We start from the raw sequence: 25,209 nt of genomic DNA on the forward strand, positions 1-25,209 counted from the left end.
GCGTCTGATTACAGTTATTTCCTTTATTGGAGCCTGACAGACTCCTACACGACACACTGCACAGCATTCAGTGCTTTAGTATCACTGTTTGTGTAAAGTGATCATTGATACAGAACAGCTACTTACTATTAAGCAAGAAAGTACCACATTTTCACAATGTTCATATTCTTTATTCCTTTATTTTTTCATATTTGTCAATATAGATCTTATTCTCAGCGTTCAGACTTCTGCTCAAAAATAAGGTGGAGATTCTGAAAAAAACAGACGATGGAGAAGTTTGAGAAGTTTGACGTTTATTTCTCTCTATAATCTCTTCATGAAAGGAGAAGGAGCAGCTGCCGCGACGCCGTCACAATCTAACGCAGCGATGGAGCTGATGTGAGAATTATAGTTAATGAGCTGAAACAAAATCATCCGTGTCGTCACCTTTAAACTCAAACTCGCAGGTCATGTGACTAAGATGCTGTGGCCAACATTAGCAAGCACTTAAATAAGTCATAATGAAAAGGCTTTTCAGCATCTCGTCAGTGTGTAAGATCACTGCAACACATGATCACATCTGATATTCCCTTCAGTGGGAGCGTGTTGAAGAGGGAATTCTCTCATTTCAGTCACTGGAAGATTTCCTTCCCACGTGTATTTTACGTGCACTTTATTGGTGCATTGTATCTGTTAGTTTATCATCTGTGATTTTGTAACTAGGCTCCAGAACAACTGCCTGAATATGCGGATGTATGAACAAAGAGAAAGGAAGTGTGTGTTTTATGTGTGTATTGTCACTTGTGTAGATCTGTCTGAGGTTTAGACACTCGAGCTGCGACACCTCATGACTTGTCCTTGGGTGTTAAAGTTCTTTAGCTCAGTTGCATATAGAATATATAGCCACTCTATTATTACATTTGCTACATCAGGTTAAAAGTAAAGCAAAAGTCAAATATAGCGCAGATCATGTGTTTCAATTCTGTGACATGTTCGCTCCATTATTTAGAAATGACATCACGCAGCCTAGTTTGTGTTTGTGTCATGGTTGAAGCCTTGGGGTGTAAGTAAGCCTGGCTCAGACAGAATAGATGCACGAAGGGCAAAGAAGAGGAAATGTTTGTAGGCGTCGTTGTGTGTGTGTACGTTAGTGTTCTGTAGCTGAAGGCCACTTTAGGATCAGATAAGTTACTGAAGAAGACGTTCACATTTAAGTTAGGGTTAGGGTTAGGTAGGTTAGGGTGCTCCTGGCCCTCACGCTCAAAGACTTCCCTATTGAGGAGAAACTCAATCATAAAGATGCCACTTCTGCTCTGCCTCTACTACTTGTTTATACAAACTTCCCTTTTGAGTGATGACACATCAGGAAGTGCATCTATGGCAACTCCTTGTTTAGCTGGAAACAGCTAACAATCCTTTTTTTGTTTTCTTTGTCTGTGTTTGTTTATCTATTTCTTGCAATACCTTGAAGCGAAGTTCCCACAAGGTAGGTTCAGCGGACAGAGAGCGTGTTATATCTGTGGGAACACACACCGTCTCGACTTACACACACGCACACACACACACACACACACACACACGCTCTCCCGTGGAGTCTGACACACGGCCCTCGACGAGGTCACTGTTAACGTGCCCTGTCCTGTCTGATCTGCTACCTGTACTGTACAGTGGCTTGTCTCGCTGTCTTCTGCTGATCACCTTCTCACCCTGAGGTTTATATGTGCCGTGCAAGACAGAAAGAAAAGAAAGAAATGCTGAATATGTTGCATAAGGCGACAGCTTTCATTCAAATGTCCACCGATAGATAGACTCGGGCTGCGATATTGAGTTTAAAGAGTATTCATTTGTTTATTCAGCGAGCAATTCGCTGTGTTTTAGCAGCAGAAAGACAAGTGACATCATTACTGAGATACTCAACAACGTTATCGCACATGTTCCTGATATCCTGCAGCCTTAGGGTACATGCAGATACAGATATATCTTTCATTCAGATAAATACTGGAGACAAACATAGGTGGACATTTATATATAGATGCACACGTGCACACGCAGAGTTGAGAGTAACAGAGAAAAACCAGGTCATTTCCAGAGAATGACAACAGGATGTGATGTTGCTGCAGTGTGTTTTGTTATCTGCCATGTTACCATGGTGATTATGTTTACCCGCATCATTTCTCAACTGATTCGCCACCACTCTGCATGCACCTACACCAGCATAGCACACATCCCTAAATGCATGCTCACACAGATTTCAAACAGCTGGACTTTCACATGTGCTTTTCAGCTTCACTCTGGATTTCATTCCTTTTTTATTTTTTTATTTTTTTGAAAGCTGTGACTATCGTTTTCCACTCGAGGTATTAACTGCTCTCCCTCCTGTGCTGGAAAATAATGTACCATTGTGTCTGACGAGTGTCTCCGCTCTGATGTCCTCCTTTTTATTCTATTATGTCATCAGATACTTACCCAGATGTGTGTGTGTGTGTGTGTGTGTGTGTGTGTGTGTGTGTGTGTGTGTGTGAGAGAACTCTTGCCTCAGATTGGTGCGTGGGGGGAAAACTGGTCGTTGAAATGTTTCCCTCAGGACTTTGACAGATCAGGGTTATGGGGACTCTTTGTTATAGATGACCCAATGAAACCACTGAAGGAAAGAGGAAACAGATATGAGTGCTTAGCTCCACACGCACGCACACACACACACAGCACACACATACACACACACACCCCACATGCTGTCTAGCTGAGATAATCTCATCTCCATCTGCTTATGTTGGATCTGTAGTAGGCTGCTCCTGCTGCGTTTCTGACTGCCTGCCTTGCCTCCCTGTGACCGAACTAGCTTAAAATAATCAGCATTATCAACAGTAGAGATACGCCAGACTGGGCGGGCAATCACGATCCAAATCCCTCCATTCTGCAGCCTGCGCAGGGCGGTTGTTTTCCTCTTTTTAAGTTTGTTCGGGCCGACATACAGTGTAGTCGAATGCCAATGGCTGTTGCTGTCGCCCGACATGGATTTGCACCTGTGCCCTTACATCTGCAAGCTCTATGTTTATGTGTGAAAATGTGCATGCGTGAACACTCGTGTGCAAAACAATGTGTAATTCATGTAGATGTTTATGCTCTTGCTGCGTGTGTGTGTGTGTGTGTGTGTGTGTGTGTGTGTGTGTGTGTGTGTGTGTGTGTGTGTGTGTGTGTGTGTGACCCATATGTATGTGTTAATCAGGGGACACTGAGGGTTGGCGTGTCTCTAATGTGCATGTTTCTGTGTTTCTTTCTTTCTTCAGGCACGACAGCAAGCTCAGATGAGGCACCAGATGGCTTCTGACAGTAAGGGCGATTACTCCTCCTACCTGCAAAAGTTCAACCAGGAGCAGAATGAACATTACTTTACAGTTATCCCCAACATATTCCAGGTAAATATGACATCTTATTTGTTGGTTAAGGGGAGACAAAACATTTGAACTAATAGCTATCCCTATGAAACGTTCCCAGTTGATTACTTATTATTATTAAAAGTTTTCTGGAATGTTTAAATATGCAATAAATAGCATGATCTAATGCTATCCTTTTTATGAATGTAGGAGAAATGTACAGACGTTGGTCAAATAAACACCTTAATGTGTATTTTGGATGTTTTCTTTCCACTAGTCTGACAGAAGACGTGCTATGGAAGCAAAATAGCCCCAAAAAATGACCCGTCCAGAAATATCTTGTGTTTATTATTCCTGTCTTTCAAAACTCTTTGTGAAATGCAGCTGAACGTGCCGACTGATTAAAAAGTCAGGACAGAATGGTGCATTCATGTGCAATCAGTAGCTTGTGAATTCAATGCAGTGCAGCCCCCCCCCCCCCCCACTCCCCTCTAGGGCCAACTACTAAAAATAAATTCTCAACATGTGGGAAAACACTGAGAGCACCGAGCCTTCGTTAAGAAGAGTGCAGTTCTTTTGTGTGACAGATTGTGAGCTCCAAGCTCTTCTCTAAAGGGATCAAACTCTTACAAGATGTGAAGCGCAGAAGAGACTTCCCAGATGATACGTCACTTCTTTGATGCTCTGTATAAAAAGACTTCTCTTTCAGACCCCCCCCCCCCCCCCCCCCCCCCTCTCATTCTACAACACAAGCTAGTAAATCTTGTATTTACGTATGAAAATGTCTGCTTTTTATTATCTAGAAACTTCAAGACATGGAGGAGAAAAGAATTGACAGGCTAGGAGTGTGCATGAAGACGTTCGCAGACGTGGACCGCCAAGTGCTGCCCATCGTGGGGAAGTGTTTAGACGGCATGACGAAAGCAGCCGAGTCCATCGAGCCCACGACTGTGAGTACACAGGGATGAGATATATGTGCACACTCCACCATAAAGGGACGTATTACTCACTCTGCCAGTGTGTCAGTCACATGACCCACTCACGGCCGATGAGGCTGTCATTTAAGAACAAATGTGCCGGTGGGTTGATTCTCTTCGGGGGCCTTTTTAGAGATAAAAACACTCCACCTGTGAACAACAAAGTGATGGCAGAGGAAGCATCGCTGCGGTCCATTACATTTAAAGTAATCGTTTGTGATATTTCTGCGGAAAAAAGACAGTTTGATGAGAAAAAGTATATCACTCACTGTAAATATGAAGCTGCTGCTGGTTAGCTTAGCTTAGCATAGTGACTGAAATCAGGGGGAAACTGCTAGCCTGGCTCTGTCCAAAGGTAACGACATCTGCCTCTCGTCGTGGACAGATATGAGAGTGGTATTAATCTTCTCACCTGACTCAGTTTCTTTGTACCCGTTCTGGAAATAGGAGGAAGTAGAATCTCTGTGCTTCCTACAGTCTATATACTATAACTGCCTCTTCTTCCTGGAATAACTTGCAGAGGAACCTGAAGTTGTCCGAGCTGATGGGGGAATTTAATATGCATTATTATACAACGAGTTTGTATGGCATACAGTATTAACTGGACACTGTGTATTTCAGACTGTGTATGAAGCTAAAACACAGTTGTTGGCTTAAGTTCTGTCCGTGTCTAATTATTATTTATGATTTGGATATTGAAATGGAAGGCAGCTGTCGCCTACGTTAAAGAGTAAACTAAATAAGCAGTGTGATACATTGAGATGTCACATGTTGGCTGCCTGCCGTATGACAAAATAACAAGACTGTCGCACAATATATATGTGTGTGTGTGTGTGTGTGTGTGTACGTCGAGCTGTTTGCCTGGCTCAACTCCAGGGAGATGACTCAGTAAACAACGGCGGGGAACAACATATCACTTGCTCCTTCGTCTCTCTTCCTCTCGTACTCTTCTCTCATGTACAGACTTGCACAACCTTTGACCCCTTGATCCGAACTCCAACCAGACCCTCTGCCCTTATCACTTCATGTAGGCCGACGTGCACGCCACTTGATTAATGTCCCTCTTCCTGCGTCGGATGAGTCTGGCTGTGTCTGGCTGTGTCCCCGACCTCAGTGTTTTTGTCATAACTCCTGCCTGACAGATTTAGGTCTTTCTTCTGTGACCCACAATCTGGATAACGGCGCTCTCTCTCTCTCTCTCTCTCTCTCTCTCTCTCTCTCTCTGTCTCTCTCTCTCTCTCTCTCTCTCTCTCTCTCTCTCTCTCTCTCTCTCTCTCTTCTCTCTCTCTCTCTCTCTCTCTGCTGTCATGACGCACTCAGTTATCAGAGAGAAAACTACTATAAACAAGAGACCACCAGACCCGCTATTGTGTCGCATCTTATCTCCAGACCTGCTGATAAGCTGGACAATCTATACCAACAGAGATTCCCTTCTTTTAGGTCATGGCTTTGAATTGTATGTTTCTACCGTCAATGTCAGGAAGCAGGTGTGGGCTAAATAAACACAAATGCACACAGCCTTTAAACGTATGTACTTTAGTATATTAGTGAAATGCTGCTACAGTGTCGTTACACTGCAGAGAGAAGACCCAGACATGTGACAGATATGTGTAAACATGTTCTATTAGAAACCCAAAATACATCTCCTTTAAAGTGGATTAATCAAAGATGAGTTGCTGATTGCCAAAACCACTCTCCCCTACTAGGACTCGAAGCAGGTGGTGGAGTCCTTTAAATCGGGGTTCGAGCCTCCGGGAGATGTGGACTTTGAGGATTACGGCCAGGCCATGAAGAGGACGGTGTCTGAGACCAGCCTGTCCAACTCCAGAGAGGCCAAAGAGGCCAAAGAGGCCAAAGAGAGGCCTGCTGGCAAGAGCAAGGGCAAACTGTGGCCTTTCATTAAGAACAAGAACAAGGTAACACATGAATGCACACTTACACGCAAATTCACAGCAGAGCCTCGCTGGTTTTTAGTGCAGTTCTCACCTGGAGGTCACGTTGCACTGCGGGGTTGTAGTATGTCATGTTGGTTATGTCTCGTGATAGAAACGTATGTGGTCAATGTAACATCTGTATTATCTGTTACATATCTAGCACGTATTTCATTTAGTTTCATTTTCCAGTAGATTCTTTGACTGAAGCTCAACAAACATGTTGCTACTTGATGTTAGCATTGCCATTTGTGTTGTTATTATTTGCCATCCGTTTCCTCCTCCCTGGCAGTCACCCTCACCGATCTTTGGAAAACTTCTTTCTGTAACACACACTAATGCACTTCTGCTGTCATCCTTCGGTTGCACTCGACTGGCAGATAATAACTTGATCTGAAATAACAGTTTCCCTTCCAATGACTGGCGATCAACGCTTGAGTAGCCTCCTTCAGTTTCCCGCTTCTCAACAGCACAACTGACCTCTGACTGTCTTATGGGCTGGTGGCAATGTCGGTATTGAATTAGAGCAGAGCCTGAGTGAGTAATTGTGTGTGTGTGTGTGTGTGTGTGTGTGTGTGTGTGTGTGTGTGTGTGTGTGTGTGTGGGGGAGAGAAAGGCTGCAGCGTACCGACTGGGCACAGAACGTGGTGTCATCTGCGCTTGATGTACTCAGGATTAGTTTTCTATACAAGGTTTTTGGGAGCACCGACAGTCATACAGAGAGGTGTTTCTACTTTACATGCATGCCGGCATCACAGGAACACATATGAAAATATAACATTCTGATATTTCAGTACAGAAGCACCGTGACCGCCGTGCAGAGACGGTGGTTGTCTGACTCACTCGGCCATGCATGCACCCTCTGTGGTGTCTGAGCTCTCGTCTCTGCTTCATCTTGAAACTCGGCGACTCGATGAATTATGCAGTCAGATGTTTTAGGACAGCGATAAGCAATTAGATTTCTCTGATGATGACCTCAAATGCAGCTGCTGATATCCTCGGGGATGTGGTGACTTCCTCCGCTGGCATGTGAGGAGGTCGGGAAAGAGAGGGAACATTGAAAAAGGATTTCTAAAATGGAAGCCTGCATGCGCTTTGACTGGAACTCTCTGCCGTCTGCTTTGTTTTGCGGCCGCTTGCTTTAACTAATGTTACGCTTCCTAACTCACTCTGGTTGTTTTTCTTCTTTTTAACTGTTTATTTTATATGTTTGACATTATTTTCTACAACATAACAACTGATACACGAGGCTTGAAGTACCTTCGGTTGTCTTTTAATTTCTGTTATGTGTTTATTCTTTAATATTTGTAGGAGGCTTATTTATTTCGTTTTGTGTTCCCTCCTCTTCCTCTTGTCTTTTTTCGTTGGATTCTTGCCCCTTTCTTCTTCTTCTTCTTCTTCTACTTCTTCTTCTTCTTCTGTGTTTTCCCTCCTCCTCCTCCTCTCCTCCGTCACGGCTCCCTCTCTTACTGGTAGCTTATGTCCCTGTTAACGTCCCCCCACCAGCCCCCACCTGCCCCCCCAGCCTCATCCCCGCCCTCACCCTCTGCTGTTCCCAACGACCCCCAGTCTCCCAAGCAGCACAAGGAGCCCCTCTCCCACCGCCTCAACGACTTCATGACCTCCAAACCCAAAATGCACTGCCTCCGGAGCCTGAGGCGAGGGGTAAGTGTGTGTGTGTCCAGCAAGCTTCGTGCATGTGTGTGTATCCTACACATGTATCTGAGTACCTTCTACACTGTATGAGTGAAGTATTCCAAAGGTGTAGTTAAAAACATTTTAAAAGGTATGTCCCTTACATGTGAAGGTCACGATGCCTCCATGGCGTCGTGATTAAACATCTCTGGTGGCTGAAGGCATTAACATGTAGGTAATGTCACCTCAATTACACAGAAGTGCTGACATTGGCCCTTTTCAGCTTTCATTTCCCCCGTATGGTCGTAGAACGGCCTTCATAAAGGTTACTATCATTCCACATCTGTGAAGCACAGCAGGCCTCTTACCTTCACTCATACAGTGCTCAGCCTATTTGCTTCTGTAGCATGCTTCTGTAGCGCCTAACTATAAATCCATGGTACTCACTAGCAGTCTCTCCATCTTGTCCCTCTTCATATTAACTCACAACAGTCCCCTCTCACCCACCTCCCCTCCCACCCCCCACCCCTGACAGAAATAAGCAAGACGCCTAAGCAGTCTTGGCAGTAGCATGGAGACTGCAGTAGCTCCCTGCGCACTTCTCTGCAGTCTGTGCTGGAGGCAGATTGTTTTGGTTTGTTCAGTTTGCACTTTATATAAAGAATAGAACATTAAGAAGAAGGTTAAAGGTTACAGGTCAATGCTATTTATCAATCTACACGGTTTTGGTGCGAGTGTTCCTCTCGAATACGATAGAACTAGATGGATCTACTTCAATGATATCACCACCAGAAGAATCCAAATCCACATACTGCTGCAGGCAAAAGGAAAAATAAGCTCACAACGTGAACAAAGTGATGGGTTGTGGGTGAGGCAGCAGGCTGACTGAGTCACCCACCCCACAAGGCGGGAAGGCCAGAGTAACTGTAGAAGGCTTCCCGGAGGGTGGCTTTATCAGCACCAGCCTGGTGGGTCCTGGAGGGTGTCAACACCCGTTCCTGTTGTAAACCTCCAAGTGTGTGTTTGTAATGGAATTGCCCGGCCGGGGCAGGTCATGTCACGCTTTCCCGTAACACACTTCAGCTCTCCCTGACCTCAGGAATGGGCGGTAACTCACGTGTTCCTTCCGGACCCCACACAAATATAGTTTTTTTGTTTATGCTCATATTTCTGCTCAAAGTAAAAACATTTGTATGAATCGGTGCAAACATGACGTGTGAAAAGGCAGAAGAACAATACGGTGCAACAGTGCAGTCGGTGCGAGAGTATCGTAGAGGAAACCATTGAAGGTCGGCAGAAAAAAAAAAAGAGAAGTGTGTGTGTACTTTCTCTAGAGCGGGACAGATCTATCAGGAAGTGCACGTTCTGAAAGCGGAAGTGCTGAAACAGCGCTCGATAAGAGTTGAATCAGATGCTTTGTTTGTCGACTTTACACAGATTAGAAAGATTGAAGTTTGACTGTAACATTTCAGAGCGTAACAAAGGTTGAATGAAGTTGTTGGAGGATAAGAGAGGTTACGAACCGTGTCAGAGCAGAATCTCTACACCTTTCCATATCTCACAACAGCACATTTAATCAAGTCCCCCTTTCATGTCTCATAGTAGTAACCTGTTTATGTTTTCCATGTTTATAGATGTTGTTAAGTGTAGAATATGGAATACATCTACCATATGTTATAGGTAACTAAAAGGCAACAGAAGGTGCATGATTGATCCAGTAAAGACAAGTCTTTGAGGGACGCTGGCCCTCCTGCCTCACTGACAGACATGTTGGGGTAATGCCTCTGCACGGCTGCTGCTGCAGAGTCACAGCAAGTCCTCAGTTATTTCACAAACAGGCCTGAATCCATCCGTCAGGCTGACCAGCAACACTTCATCACCAGCATCTTGTAACAGGGTATCTGCAGGTCCTGAACGTCCTAATAAAGCTTTTCATTCAAATTTAAATGAAATGGACAAAAGTCTTAAATATTTTCTTTTGCCTGCCATAATATGTTTTTGTATTTGATGTTGGGAGATATTACATCTCATATTGAGAAATGCCACTTATCAGGGTCAAGGTCCTAAAGTTGTTTTTATGTCCTGCTGGTTAGTGATAAGAAAGTAGAGCAGTAATAAATAAGGTCACAGCGTACCTGCCTCTCTATGACGGTAAACCTCCAGCAGAAACCCTGTTTAATGATTTAACAAAGCAAAAGCAACATATAAAACCTACTTTCTATTATACTCTAAGGAAAAACAATTGTATTCCTCTCCCACCTCCTGCAAGGGGAACACACTGTAGCATCACAGCTGGTGTCTCTCTGCACAGTGGAGGGATGTCTACCCCTGCAGGAGAGCCTCTGTGTGTTGCATATCCATCCACAGTAACTGTGTACGTGCGCGTGTGTGTGTTTTGTGCGTCAGGAAAAGTGACATTAAGACCGTATACAGTGTAAGATCTTAAAGACGTCCGTGCTGTTTGTTTTGTCTCATTGACAAAGCTGTGTTTTCTCTGACGACCACCACAGCAGCAATCCCAGCGCTCGCTCATTTGTCACAAAGAGCTCATGAAGAGGACTCTGGGTCGACCCACATATGCTTTCGAAGCCAGGAAATATGTTGTAAGTGTGTGTGCAAGATGGGCATCAGTGAGTACCAGCCGTGTGTGTGTGTGTGTGTGTGTGTGTGGTTCAGGTGGGTGGAAGAAAGTGTGAATAATTATTGAATGTGTGTGATTAGCAGAAGCCATGCACCACACATACAGTAGCCTCATTAAATGAATACTTTGTGTATCAATTTACTCACCGTACCAAAGTAACTAACACAGGGTGAGTAATTGGAGTACAAACGGTCATTGTATGGGTAAAGTTTTCCTTTTTAATAATATTTTACGTCACAATTAATGAGGCAAATTGTCCTCACAAAGGAGGCTGGTGTCTGTGCCTGGCTCAGTGTGGATCACATGGCTCGGAGAAGATGACTTCATCCCACATCACATGTGTCCGCTTGAGGTTTACTTGTTGCTCGCAGCTGTCCCAGGGCTTCCCCACTGAGCATCCACAAGGGGTCAATTCACAAAGTGTCACGAGCACCTGAGGATGTGGGGGATTACGGGCGTGAGGAAGCCATTTATCCCAGCCAGCAATCACCCGCTCCTCGCTATTCAAATCTCACTGTCAGGTGGACGTGACGTCAGGCGAGGTGTTGGTCACACTTTGGATCTGGGTTCAGCCTACAGTACCCAGAATTCACCCCTCCAGGGCTTTCTTTGTGCTGGTTGTGCCATCCTGCAGCGATGTTATCTGTCTGTAAGGATCATAATATACCTGTGTATCTCTGTGTGTCCGGGCGGTTGGGAAGAGTTCAGGTAGATCTGCGGATCCGTAAAGAAGAAAGCTCTGAAAAGATATCGTAGAATACAAATACATTTGCTGAAAGTGGAGAATAAAACACATTTATCATGCAACGTACTCCTACTCTCAAGTGATCACATGATTTATCACATGAAGCAGGATAAGCCAATCAGGGACAAGCATTTACCGCCCTTTACATTTGAAACATAAGTGACTTAAACTCTTCAAAAGTTACATTTATTTATTAGTTATTTGTGAAATAGAAACAAAAGCAGGAAGATATATAATCTGTAACAGCCTATTAAATGTTAAAAACACCTAATATATAATATATAAAATCCCCTCTTTAAATAAAAAACTATTCTAATAAATATATAGTTATTCATCATATTTTGTAAAGTAATCCCAGAATATGTATCTGAAGCGAGAGCTCTGCATCGCTCTTCAATTTAATCGCGTTTTTAGGTTTTTAAGAAACATTTAATAACATATTTTACGCCACAACAAGGCCCAAACTAAATCCTAACCCAGAGTCTAAGAAGTGTTTGTGTCTCATGCTTCTCAGTGACACGTCCCCCCCCCTCCTTTAATACTCAGCTTAAGCTGTGTTTAAAATGTGCCCTCAAATTAAACCTTGCTTACATAGGAAAAGTAAGAATAACATAGCGATGGGGAGGTTGGAGGCAGGATCATAGTGAAGACTGTAACAGGCCATTCCAGGTGGATGAGTTGATTAGTGGAGTGAGGAGAGGAGAGCTGCTCGGAGACGCAGCCTGTGAGCCTCTAACAGGATTACAAGTCATCTGCTCCGGCTCTACCCGCCGAGGCTCTGCACTCTGTTCTTTGTGTTCCAAACAACTCAGCAAATTGTTCTACATTTATTTTGTTGTTTTTAATCCACTTGCCTTTTAGCTCATGATCACTCTTCATTCAGCGACTTGTCATTTGAGCTCCATAAAGTCCTGGACGTGTGTAGATCCTGTAACCAGGGAGTTTGGATATTTTGGTTTTGAAAGCAGTATCTGCCTCCATGTCAACAGTATGGATCTGCTGATGTGTTCATGCTTGTGGCGCCCTCTGCTGTCACTTGCGTGCCATTGTAACGGGAGAAGGAGTAAAGGGTACATCCGTCCCGAGTCACCATCCCTCTACTTCTTTCTCTCCATTTATGTTCATCTGTCTTCCCTTTGATATCCCCATTCTTTACTTCATGCTTGTGCAGTAGGTTGGCCTTTCTGCCAACACATTTCTCATTAATCCATTATACAAGTGATGTCAAACTTCACCACGTTAGAAAAGAGTGGGGGGGGGGGGGGGGGGGGGGGGGTTTATCGCTGACCACAGCTATGATTTGAACCCAGATCCGTCAGCCTGTATGTGCGTGTACCCTCTTTTCCTTAAATGGTGAAGTTTGGCAAAACATTTCCATAAAACACATGTAAGAAGTTTTTCTTTTAAAGGAAAATGGGGAAAGAAATGGTAATGGTAATATTTCCTTGATGTTGACCGTTGTCTTTTTCTCTCTCCCGCTCCTCGCCATTTCTCTCTCCTTCCCCCCCCATGAAGCTTTCTCTCAAGCTGGTAAGCATGACCGTATAACCTCACGACCGTAGCGGCATGACCATAGCACGCATGTCACGTCCTCCCAGTAACACACTGTTAATAACGTTGTGTACGCCGTTACCTTTTTGTTTAATTTATGGATTTAATAATAATTTAATCTCTGCTGTGACTCAACGCTGAACCTCAGACTCACGTCGTTGTCTCATTTCTGTGTCTATGTTTTGTTTTCCCGTGTTGTGGTTGTGTTCTCGTCATGTCTCTCCCAAACCGTGTTTGTGGTCTCTGTGATGCAGATCACACTCAATTCCCACGTCCGGAATCTCATTGAGGTGATCAGATTTACTCTACGTGTGACCTTCTTACCTGTCCGTCTCGTAGTCCGTCTGGTAGTCCTCCTTGTCTCGACAAAGCGTGTGTCCCTGTAACCAACACTAATCTGATCTGTAGTTGCTCACTCACGTCCTGACACTGCATGATATCATTACGTTGTATAGAATGCTGTGCTGTGATATCCAACATACTGTAAGAGAAGTCTGTGATGGCCGGGTCCGCAGCCAAAGATGCACTTTGAGGATTAAAGGAAGAGTTTCTAAACGTATTAAATTTAGCTGAGACGAAGGTTGATATCACTCTCAATATCTGAGCGGTAAACATGAAGCTACTGCCAAGCAGACGCTGAGTTCAACATGAAACAGGGGGAAACAGATAACCTGCTTTAAAAGGTATAAAAATGTTACAACTACAATTCTTTAAAATAACATTTTATTGGAGTGCACAAATTCTGTGAAATGTATGCTCTATATAGAGCTACACTTATAATGTGTACCTCTATATAGAGCTACACTTATAATGTGTTAATAATTCCAATCCTGGCATGAAAGAAGTAGGCATCCTATACACACACACACACACACACACACACACACACACACACACACACACACACACACACACACACACACACACACACACACACACACACACACACACACACACACACACACACACACACACACACACACACACACACACACACACACACACTATGTGCAATGTTTGCCAGGATGCAAATGTATTATAATATGTCCAACAGTTTATGTAGCATAACTTAGCATATGCATGCTGCTTCCAGTCTTTATGCTAAGCTAAGCTAAGCGCAAATATCATGCATCAAATAAGCACATTAATGCAGAACTAAGAGGACTTTATCTCAACATCCTCTACCTAATATGTTTTATAAATCTCTTTCTGTAGTTCCTAGCGTCTGTAGTTGAGCTGTAGTTTGGTGTTTACACTTTACCTACACAAGTGTTTTAGTTTGTCTTGCGGTGCATAGAGACTGTGAACACTAACACACATGAGCATGTGTCTGCATGCTGATAGATGTGATCTGTGTTGTGTTGCATGCCTGGTAAGTGTTGTGCGCTGATACAGGGAGCTGTTTGTGTGGTTTTGACCCGGCTTCACGTGCAGTGAAGTCCGTAGCTCCCCCCCCCCCCCCCTGTGGTGCCGCTGTGACCCGTCTCAATAAGATCCAATCAGGCCCAGACCTATTCAGTCAGTGCACGTTGTACTTCAAAGTGCTAAAGCATAAACAGCACAAAGAAAGCAATCAAAGGAATAACAAAGAAAGGCAGCAAATAGCAAGAACAGGTATCAGAGCAATAGAACATGTAAACGATAGAAATAAAACAGACGAAGGCATAAGAACAATGTATTGTGAAAGGAAAAAGCTGTGATACGGTCAAGAAAATAGTTCCGACTTCTCACAACACAATCTGTGGACGAGTTGCACCCAAACAATGTAGATGAATAAATAACTCACTACAGGTGAGAGGGGTGAACTGTCCCTTTAAATAAACGTGACTTTGTTGAATGCACACACATTTTGAGATCAAAACTATAATATAATAAGAATGATCTCTGTTAATATAAATACATGTCATAATTTAATATTTTACTTTATTGATTATATTTCACAACTTTGCATCGACTTGAGTTTGAACTCTTGGAGGCTCCACACAGACAGAAAGATGCATGTGAGAGGCTGCCGAGCAGTCTGACTCATCACTTCAGTTACAGACTGGAAACCTTCTCATCAGGACATATGAGCCAAGAAACCTCTCACTCACTCACTCACTCACACACTCACACACTCACTCACACACTCTCTCACACAACTTCCATTTAAGAACACGCTGTCCTTTCAGAGAACAGCCCCGTCATGCAGCTCGCTCTGCAACACTCTGTGAGCAATAACAGGATGTAGCTAATACTTTATTACATTTCTGATGCATCTCAGGGAAGCATTAGATTAGGCGTGGCGGCTGAATAGGTGGAAGGCCTTCGAGTGTATACGCAAACATCCCACCTCTCAGTGAGTGTGTTAGAGCGTGCAGTATCTCCGGCAGGTGACTTAACCTTTCAGTCCTGGTTTACAGCAAAGAGAGATACTGCACCTGATACTGAGAAGTAATCTTCATCTTATTGTTTCTTCCTCCCTCTTGTCGTCTCAGGGTTCTGGACCGGAGGACTTCAGCCACCTGCCACCAGAGCAGAGGAGGAAGAAGCTGCAGGGAAAGCTAGATGACCTGAACAAGGACATTCAGAAAGAGATGGACCAGAGGTATCTTTAAAAGCTGCATCCAGGATTAGATATGTGCGTTCACCTTGTGAATGACGGAGACTTACACTGTCTCCTCGCTCTCCCAGGGACGCTCTAACTAAGATGAAAGACGTGTACGTGAAGAACCCTCAGATGGGAGACCCCGCCAGCGTAGACCCCCGGCTATCAGAAATAGGCCAGAACATCGAGAAGCTCCAGTTTGAAGCGCAGAAATTCGAGGTGAGCTTCGGTGTCAGCGGGCGCTCTCATTTCTGTGTTAGTGTTGGCGATGCTTTCTTGTTTGGTTTATCCAAGACAGTAAATAATGAGCAGTTCAAACACACGTCCGGAGCTGGGGTTGTTCCAAAGAAGTCCACCGCTCGTCCATATTAGGAGAAGATGTGATGCAGCTGGAGGGAGCTCTGTGCAGGGAGAGCAGTCCCAGATCAGAAGCCTGCTTTAACCTCAGCAGAGAGAGTGGAGCGTCATTTACTACATCATCCCAACAATCATCAAAATATACTTAAAACTCCTGACACAGACTGGAATCACTTTACTCCACATTTAGTTTCAAAACTAACTTTTTTTGTGCATCACATCCCGTTTACTGAAAAACAAACAATAAAACTTAAATGAGAGATTTTAGATGATAAATCATATTATGCATAAATAAATAATAAAGGATAAATAGCAACATTGTGTGTGTTTCAGGGCTGGTTAGCAGAGGTGGAGGAGAAGATGCCATCCAAGAGTGACACGAACCGGAGAAGTGGACTCTATGAGAACCAGAACAACACGACAGTGAGCAACAACTGTGCGCAGGACAGAGAGAGGTATGGTATACTCTGACCAAACGTCTTTCTGTTCCACCTAAACGTCCCCACAGTTGTTGCACATTTCATTTTGTCGGAGGACAACTATGTTTTCAAAGTATATTTACTGTGTGTATTGGCCCTTGAGCAGCCCGGATGGCAGCTACACAGAGGAGCAGAATTCAGAGACTCAGGTCAAAGCCAACATCAACCCCCTCCCCCCCACCTCCTCCACGCCAGATTTCGACGACGAGTTCGACGACGAGGAGACCCTGCCCACCATCGGCACCTGCAAGGCCTTGTACCCATTTGAAGGTAACGAGAAGAAGATCTCAAAGTGCACGTGGCCTTCACGTGTGTGTGTGTGGGCGCAGGGTGGAGGGATCTGATTACTTGGAATGAGGAGGAGTATAGGTGTGACCTTTCTGGGAAATGTGTGCAAGAGGAGAGCGGATAGAAGTTTAGTCATTCTGCTATTTTCAAAATCAAATTTGGCAAATTCTCCAACAGCTTGGACTGCAGCTCTGTCTCTCAGAGGTGGTCGAGAGCGAGCGATCAGAGGGAGGATGAATGTTTTGACCTGTAAGTGTAGAACCTTCCAGAAGAAATTAATCAGTTCTCTGAGATTCCTTTCTCTCTGTGAGAAGATAAGGACGTCATTATTATAAACCACCACGCGTTAAACATAATAATAATAACCCTCCTGAGAAGCAGGTTCATTATGACCTGCTGGTGCGAGCCTTCTGGAACAGTGTGAGATATTAATAAAGACAATCAATCTCTCCAAGTAGAGAGAACGTTTCTCTATTTATACTTCAGCATTTCAAACATTGTGCATCTAAAACAATACAGTCTGTCGCATACAGAACAATCCCAGCGGCCTACTTGCACACTTTAAGAACCCAGTTTTCCAATTGCATCTACGCCGGAGGATGTAGAGAATGTCTTTCACATTATTATATTACTTGGGAAATAGTTAAGTAAGTAATAATAAGCAAGTTAAAGTATGCTGATTGCAATGTTCCTACATCTCTCCAGTTGGTCTTGCTTCCTGTTTAGTTTCTTCAGGAAATCCGAAGCTCTGAACGACATAAAAGTTATTTCAAGGCAGGGAGAACATTTCTTATTCTGTCTTTTATCTCATTTCTACTTTGTGTCCCTCGTCTCGCAGGTCATAACGAGGGCACCATCTCCGTGGCAGAAGGCGAGCTGTTGTACGTCATAGAAGAAGACAAAGGAGACGGTTGGACACGAGTGCGCAGGAACGAGGAAGAGGAGGGATACGTCCCCACATCCTACGTCGAGGTCTTTTTGGAAACAAATGCCAAAGGTGCTATGACATACATTTAACTCAGCAAGTGTGTTTCTGTTACCGTGAGTCAGTACGTTTATGGAGATTAAAGATTGTTACTCTGTAGCTCGGATAAGAAACACACGCACACTTCCTGTCTGTCCCAGAGGGAAGGACCAATCAGATTGCTCTATTGTGCCTCGTGACAGTTGCGGCTGAATGTTTGAGAAACGACAGTGAACGGGAGCCGAGCGAGGCGGAACGTCGAGTACGAGAGAGTGTGTGAAAAGAAGCTTTTAGTTCCTCGCCTCCCGTTCACTGCGGCGCCACATAGTGGTCACACAACGTATAACACGACACCCAGTCAGAGCTTAGCACGATGGGACGAATCACACACCGATCACACTTCAAACACACAGTACTTGATTTTTTTATAAATATATTTTGTGTTTTTAACGGAGAGTCTGATCCACAAAGTGTAATAAATCTCTCCTCTGAATGTGTCTGACGACGAACAGGTGAAGGTTATTGTGTTTTGGTCACTTGTTGTACCCTAAAAGGAAAAGCATGCTCGATGTGCAATCACGCTGATGTAACTTTGATCTGCTGTAAAATATGAATACATATTAAAAAGATATTTTTTTAGGCTAAACAACAAAAAAAGACAATAAAAATGGTTGCATGCTGTAGATGAATCATAGTGCTGTTACAACATGGAACCCAATCTCCCCATTTTTATAAAACTACTGATCACATTAGTGACTAATAACCACCTTAGAATGTGCTTTATTTCCCTTTTAATCCACATTTCTTTAATTGATAGTGTTGGGCTGCTCTGGTCCTGTTTCCCAGGCCAGTGGTAAAGGAATACAGGACTGAGAATTAGCTGTACTGAGCGATATGGTGAGACTGGGCTGAGATATGGAGCTGCTCGTGACTTTAAAGCTTTGTGGTTTCTTGCATGGTTCTCTGAGCAGCACCTGTCAAAGCATGGTGTGTGTGTGTGTGTGTGTGTGTGTGTGTGTGTGACCTCTGTGTCATTTCACCTCACTGCTACAATAAGACATTCTGTGCTACTTTTCAAGATTGGCTTCACAAAAACAAACTCTTTCATAACTCATTACACAAGCCTTTGTTTAACTCCCTTTCACAGCTTTTAATGAGCGTTTGGTGGCTTGTTAGTGGCACAGCATGAAGCTCTTATGTGCAGGACGTCATCTCATGTCAGAGCTGCACACACACATGTCATGTCTCCTGTAGTTTTTTATCAAAGGGCATTTGTGGGATTTTTGTCCTCGTCATGACCTGATGACAGCATGTTGTGCATAGGGAGAAGGTTGCAGTTTAACATGCATTCAAGCCAAACTACAGAGGAATACGCTGAGAGGTTTTTAGTCAATGGAGGCCTTTCACACGTTGAGTACGTGCAGATTACATGCCGACACCACAGTACTGTCAGTTTAAAGTAGTTTTATACATGCTTTTTTTATTCCACCTCTCCATATCTGAATATTTGGGTTGGTGACCTTTGAAGCTATCTAACTTTTCTTTTTGTCATTTTTTTTTTTGTTTGTTCGTATTTCCTTTTTTTCTGACTTGCAGATTCCTAAAAGTGTGAGGGCTGGCTGAGGAATGGCAGGGCAAGCAGCCTCGGAGAAACCAGCACGTTCCTCGCGCGCTCACAGAGTCAGAGAGAGAAAGTGAAAGATGAGAGAGAGAACGCATCTCAATTTCCAAAACCGTTACAAAAAACAAAACTGCGTTGCGCTTCAATGCAACGATAAAAGAAATCCATCTAAATTTTAGCGCTCATAACCTTTTCCATTCTTAACACCCATACAGCACAACCACACAATACAGTTTGCCTTTTGTTGTCTTCAACAAAGCTTTGCTTTAATGTAACTAACTCGCTCATGAACGTGGCTGCTGGCTTCCTCCCTCTGAACGCCCCGGCTCCCTCGCCTCTTCCTTACCTTTGCCACCATTGCACACACACACACACACACACGCACACGCACACGCACACGGTGCAGGGTGTGGTCAGAGACAGGACGGAGACCAGCAGGAGCCTTTCGGACAAAAGACTAAACACCTTCATCCTGCGGTGTGTATGCGTGTGAGCCATGACCTCCTCTCTCACTCAGAGGAGAATCACCCTGAGCTCATACACCTTCATCTTGGGCTTTAAGAATCTCATGTTCACCCCTCCTCACTAAAATCATATTCGCAGGTCTCAGCAGAAGAAGAAGTGAAGGTGCTAATCATCGATGTGTATGTGATGTGCTTCTGGTTCATGTTGTTGAATGCTTGTCTTATTTTAAAGCTCTCGTTTGTTGTAATGTCCCATTTTCTCCACCACACGATCACCGCCACATATCCAGGACCAGCTGCGGGGAAAAGAGACGGATGATTGGTCATTCGTTATCTTTTCCTCCCTCACTTGGTGTCTGTTCCTCTCTCCGACCACACCCTCCCTCACCTCCACGGCCCTTCCCTCCTGAGGCGGCTCAGGCTGTCCCTCTGCTGCTTTGAGCACCCTTTTTTGTTGCAACAGCAGGGGGCCTCTAAGCGTTGTGGTGTGCTGCATGCTTGCCCTGTCTTCCTCCTCGCCCCTCTGCTGGCAACCTGGAGTAGGTGGTGGGGGCGTATGGTCAGATACGCCCCTCGCCTCCAGCCTTTCTGTTCAGTTAACCCTCATTGCCTGGTCGTAATGTTTGAATTAACCTGAATGCTACCGTTTGGGTTCGGTGCCTGTGATTCTTTTCTGTTTGTTTTTTTATATCTCTTTTGGTTCAGAAAGCATGTTTTCCTGTGTTTAACAGCGAGCGAGTGATCTCCTCCCAGTCCCCCCCCCCACTTTAATCTCAAAACTGTCAGTAAAGGATGATAGGGACCCAAAAGATGTTGTTTTCTGATCTTATGCATAGCTAAGTCTTGGATGTGTCGTGCATTTGTTTTTACTGTAAGTGCACAGTACAGTATGTCTGTAAAAATGTTAATATGGTATGTTTTGATCAGTCTAACACACGTTGTTAGTTTACGGTTGATCGACCCGGTGGAGATGTCTCCACCTGGTCCGAGCAACAGTCGACCCAAAAATACAACCTATGAAGATGTGATTTAGACCTGGTGTTGTTACGAGTCTACTGTATATGAAAATATACTTTCATCCATATTTTCCTGTGAGTTTGTGGCTGAAGTGTGACCCAGAAATCACCTGGGGGGTCTTAACATGGCTTTCTGAGAGGAAGCATGATGCTGATGTTGGCTGAGGTTTGATGAAAGGATTCAGATGTGATTATCTCAAAAGTTTGGGGGCAAATTTAAGAGTTTTTATAATCATACGAGAGAAATTATTTCCACTGGACCCCCTCCCCCCCCCCTTCTCAACGGCACATAATGTACGTGATTTTAACATTTTCAGTTTTATATTTGACGATGTTAAGTTGACATTCAGCTTTCCTTTCTGTTCTTAAAGTCTTTGTTGTCGCTTGTTCCGCCTGAACGGGACTACAAATCCCTTAAACTGCAAATATGAGTAACAATTAAATTGTTTTGAATGACGCCATTGTTAGATATTCATCTGATGCAGCGTGTCACGAACGAGTGACGGACGTATTGACCATTTGGACTTTGAATGATCAAATCTGCTGAATCAAGCTTAAAAGTACACGTTTGCTTTTCAACACCCGTCGCTCGATATGTCAAGATATCAAAAAAGCCACTTGTGTTTTCTACTTTTGTTTTTTTTTTCTCCAACAACAAATGTGACGAGGCACAGATCACGTAGCGTTACAGCAGCCGTCTGCCGGCCAGTGCTCTGCGAAGAGACCACCACAAACCTTTTAGTCCACCCCCCCCCGGAATAACCTGCCTGTACAGTGGAAATGGCACGTTGGAATTAGAGAGAATATATATGAATATATAAATAAAGTTTAAAAAGGAAAACATCTATTTTAACTATTGAGAGTCTTACCATTACTTTATCTGCTTTGCAAAGTAAGACTTCTTTTCCTTTCGTGAGGTCTACCAAATGGTGTGTTTTTGCACTTTTTCGTTTGTGTTCCATTTGGTAGAACCGTGCTTTTGTTTTGGAGCACTGAATACTTTGTATTGTGTTTACCGTGCCAATTAAATATGCCTGGAAAGTAAATGGTCGTGCATCGTCTTTGTTTTTTCCCCTTCTGCTGGAGTTCAGGCACAAGAAGGAGCACGACCCCCCAGCGTGTCAATCATCAACTGCGAACATATTTATCACAATTATGTCTGATGAGAAAAATGTGATTTTAATTAAAAGAAGACGTCCCTACTCTTCCTGTCGATCCTGCAGATGTGTTGCAGCTGTGGCTTCAAATTCATTTCATTATCGATTAATCTGTCAGTTATTTTTAATTAATGTAGTACTTCTTTAGTGTATGAAATATAAACGTAAGTTCTAAAAAAAATAAGATAATCAAGTTAAAATAACATGAAACAGAAAGAAACTGCAAATCTTCCACGATCAGAATTACTGCCTATTCATTTACTGTTACAGACTAATTGATTAATTGACTTAATGCATTGTTTGCAGGATATATAAATACATACATCTTCCATAAATATGATCCCTATGGAGTTCCATCCATTAACAGGATACTAGCTTACATTTAGTGTTATCTGTGTCACGTATATTGTTTTATAAGTCTTTGTAAAGAAATACAAAAATCTCAACAACTACATACACACAACTGCGAGTCATTTTATTTTGAAAGCGTGAACCAGGAAGTGCTGAGCGCCTTGAGATGACTTGGATGCAGTTTCCTCTGTTGACCATCAGATGGAAGTCAAGTTCCACCAAAAGTGCTTTTCTTTTCTTATTGCACTATTCTTCAGTGACACTGCAGCTTTTTAAGGAGCTAACGTGGAGAGACAAAAGTAATTGTTGAATTATGCAAACTGCACCTCAAAGAAAGCTCTTTGGATTCTCCTTTATGTTGGCATCTCAATTCACTCTTAGTATATAAAAGTCTCTCTCAAGGCGTCTTCCACACAGTCATTATTCTTACTGATTGTGTTCGACCATCACACAGCACATGTGTATTGATCCGACCCACAGACACAGTGATTCTGCTCCACTGAGCTGTGATCAGTCCCAGTTGCCCCTCAGAAGTATGCAGGCGCATGCTGTGCAGCAGATGCAGCGCTCACCTCCTCCAACACACTTTTCAAACCGCCTAATTGGCCTTTGCTCCCCTGTACTCAACAAGCTGCTCTCTCTGCTCCAAATGACTAAAGAAAACGTATCGCTTCACTGGATTCTGTGGAGCGAGCGAGTTTCCCCTTTCCATAATGATTCGGAGCTCTTTCCACTTTGCTTTCTTAATTGGTTTATTTGTCAAAGACTGTTTGCTCATTAATTTACATTATTCGCAGGAGTTAGCAAAATGTTCAAATGTAGTCCCTGGCCTGTTGTTAAAACAGCAAGAGTGGAATTAATATTTAAACTTTATGAATACAGTTTGCATTATTTAGGGAGAGATTTGTAAAGAATGTACCTCGTCTTTGAAGGCATCACGTAAACACGGAAACCAAAGAGGTGAAGCAAGAGATCACCCAGCAGTGATCAGTAGGGGAGAGAAAATACAAAACATTACTCACAATACATCTAAGATGGCAGAATAAATAGATAGAAAGTGGAAATACAACTGTGCAGAAATAAAAGTCCTTCATTCAAAATGTACTTACCAAAGTAAAAGTACTCGTTTTTCAGAATAAGGTATGTTATATTATTAACTTATGATGATCGGTGCATTAATGTGTACTTTCATGCTACAGCAGGTAGTTTAAATGTATGTATATATGTATACTGTATGAGTTGATTGCAGGTTATTCAGATCACCTGTTGGCTCCTGATTAATAATTGAGAGCAGCTTGGTGCATTTCTCCTCTGGGCCAATCAGGGAGTGACGACGCTCTTTCTGTAGGTTTTCAGAGAAGTGGAGCTCTGCACACCCAGAGCTTCCTGATCCTTCCTCCACTTAAAGCACACCTCACTTCAGCAGATAGCGTCAGCACACATTTGCATACAGCAGTAAAAATCATGAGGATATTGTAATAAAGTTATTTTGCTGTCCTGAAGTGTCGGCGAGGAGGCACACGGGAGAAGAGGGAGACATGAATGTGCTGCTAATATCCCAATTATGCACTTATACTTTTCTGACTTGAAGGTGACTTTGAGCTTTCTGAAACGTAGCTGCAGCAAATATTAAAGCTCACATTTGCAGCAGGTTTCCTGCATCAGGGCAGAGTTAGAGTTTAGTTAATGTTTGCCTCACGATGCCCGCAGGCTTTATTTATGTTTTCGTTTATTGGTCTATTTTTATCAAACCCCCTTTCATACACATTACCTTGTTATTGAAGAGGCATTTGTTTAATTATTGAAAAGGCCTTTGTTTATTAGTAAGAAGGTTTTTTATATTTTAATTGAAGAGGCATTATTCAGTTAGGAAGGCACATGGGGAGATTTGTTTCTGCAAATAAATATTTGTTGCAGAAATGTGGGGAATCAGTTCCACACACACAGCTGGGGAGCATGTGCATTTCCCCCTGTGGAATAAAGGCTTATTGATAATATTTTGTGTTATTTCTCTGAATCTGGGAAGTGGAAATGGAAATGCTGAAGTACAAGTACCTGAAGAAGTGCAGTACTTGAGTAAATGCACTTGCCACACATTGAGCGGTTCGTATCGACCTCATCTGCTCCGTGTGAAGCAACACACTCCTTCTCTCAAAGAGGACACTGATTACAACTGCACTTGGAGGATTCATTAAACCTACCGCAAACTAATCTTCCATCTGTCTTTAGGCCCAAATAAGTGGGAGAACAATCTCTGCAGACGTATAAGTGAGTATCATTCAGTCTCTGATGGAACGCTCACACCTTTAGACGGCTTTTAAGTTTCACTGGACCTGTAGAGACATGTTGAAAATCATTTGGTGTTTGTTACTTGAGGCCTGTATAAACCTCTTCGATCTTTTGCCTTTAGTTTTAGGATTTTGGCTGCACATTAGACGTAGCGATGACTAGAAAGGTAGCACTGAGTGGAGTGCAGGTGTGTCTCCCTCTCCTCTGCCAAGCAGAGAAGGGCTGAATGTCACTCAATTATCCCTCCGAGCTCCCTCACAGTCGAGATGATGTGAAGATAAATGTATTCTGTGGATCATAACATGTTTTTTATTTTTAATCTGTGAATTACTGCGACCACGAGAGGTCCTTGAACCTCCTGTCACAAATGAGCACAAACAATATTTGTCAGTGTCTAGACGGAGTACTTTCTTTTTAAAGAGATTACTTTACTGTGTGCAGCAGACTCATAACAGTTGTTGTTTTCCTCCCTGTGTCAGAAGGGCAGAACTGAGGTCGAGGGTTTCAGGTAATATGAACACGCAGGTTAAAAGATGTGTTGTACTGCACACAGGGAGAGACAGGAGCACGCTGCACACTTACCTCTACACCTACTGTAGAAAATAAAGACTTAATACTGGAAAATATACAATGGAGTGGAAGAAGTCCTTTTGATTTGCATTTAACGGTAGCATTGTGATCGATACGGTCACGTGAGCTCACCGCAGTGTGTGTGTGTTGGTAACGACATATTTAATTAATCATTTAGAATAATAATAGACATCTTTATTGTCCACTCACATGGAAACGTGTCTTCAGAGACA

The 25,209-nt window shown here is 43.3% G+C and overlaps 1 protein-coding gene and 1 long non-coding RNA gene across 14 annotated transcripts in view; one reads left to right on the forward strand and one right to left on the reverse strand.

The window, feature by feature from the left end:
• fnbp1b (formin binding protein 1b) overlaps positions 1 to 19,090 on the forward strand; it is a 44,570-nt gene extending 25,480 nt beyond the window's left edge. For 2 of the 13 annotated variants that reach the window (XM_029444092.1, XM_029444091.1), the window contains exons 7-18: positions 3,267 to 3,395; positions 4,157 to 4,303; positions 6,037 to 6,246; positions 7,738 to 7,926; positions 10,407 to 10,499; positions 12,798 to 12,812; positions 13,088 to 13,123; positions 15,311 to 15,420; positions 15,507 to 15,639; positions 16,111 to 16,232; positions 16,351 to 16,526; positions 17,383 to 19,090. In XM_029444092.1, coding sequence (XP_029299952.1) covers positions 3,267 to 3,395; positions 4,157 to 4,303; positions 6,037 to 6,246; positions 7,738 to 7,926; positions 10,407 to 10,499; positions 12,798 to 12,812; positions 13,088 to 13,123; positions 15,311 to 15,420; positions 15,507 to 15,639; positions 16,111 to 16,232; positions 16,351 to 16,526; positions 17,383 to 17,561 — 1,539 coding nt within the window. In that variant the 3' untranslated portion in view covers positions 17,562 to 19,090. The remainder of the gene's footprint in view (positions 1 to 3,266; positions 3,396 to 4,156; positions 4,304 to 6,036; positions 6,247 to 7,737; positions 7,927 to 10,406; positions 10,500 to 12,797; positions 12,813 to 13,087; positions 13,124 to 15,310; positions 15,421 to 15,506; positions 15,640 to 16,110; positions 16,233 to 16,350; positions 16,527 to 17,382) is intronic. The other 11 variants (XM_029444093.1, XM_029444095.1, XM_029444094.1 and 8 more) reach the window with 10 other exon arrangements.
• On the reverse strand, positions 13,860 to 23,278 carry LOC115016393 (uncharacterized). Its single transcript, XR_003833163.1, has 4 exons — positions 23,227 to 23,278; positions 23,037 to 23,041; positions 15,486 to 15,821; positions 13,860 to 15,385 (listed from the first exon to the last, which is right to left on the reverse strand). It is a non-coding gene; the product is annotated as an uncharacterized LOC115016393 (long non-coding RNA).
• Between the last annotated feature and the right edge of the window lie 1,931 nt (positions 23,279 to 25,209).

Source organism: Cottoperca gobio, chromosome 12 (genome assembly GCF_900634415.1).
Source record: "Cottoperca gobio chromosome 12, fCotGob3.1, whole genome shotgun sequence".
NCBI classification, from domain to species: Eukaryota; Metazoa; Chordata; class Actinopteri; order Perciformes; family Bovichtidae; genus Cottoperca; species Cottoperca gobio.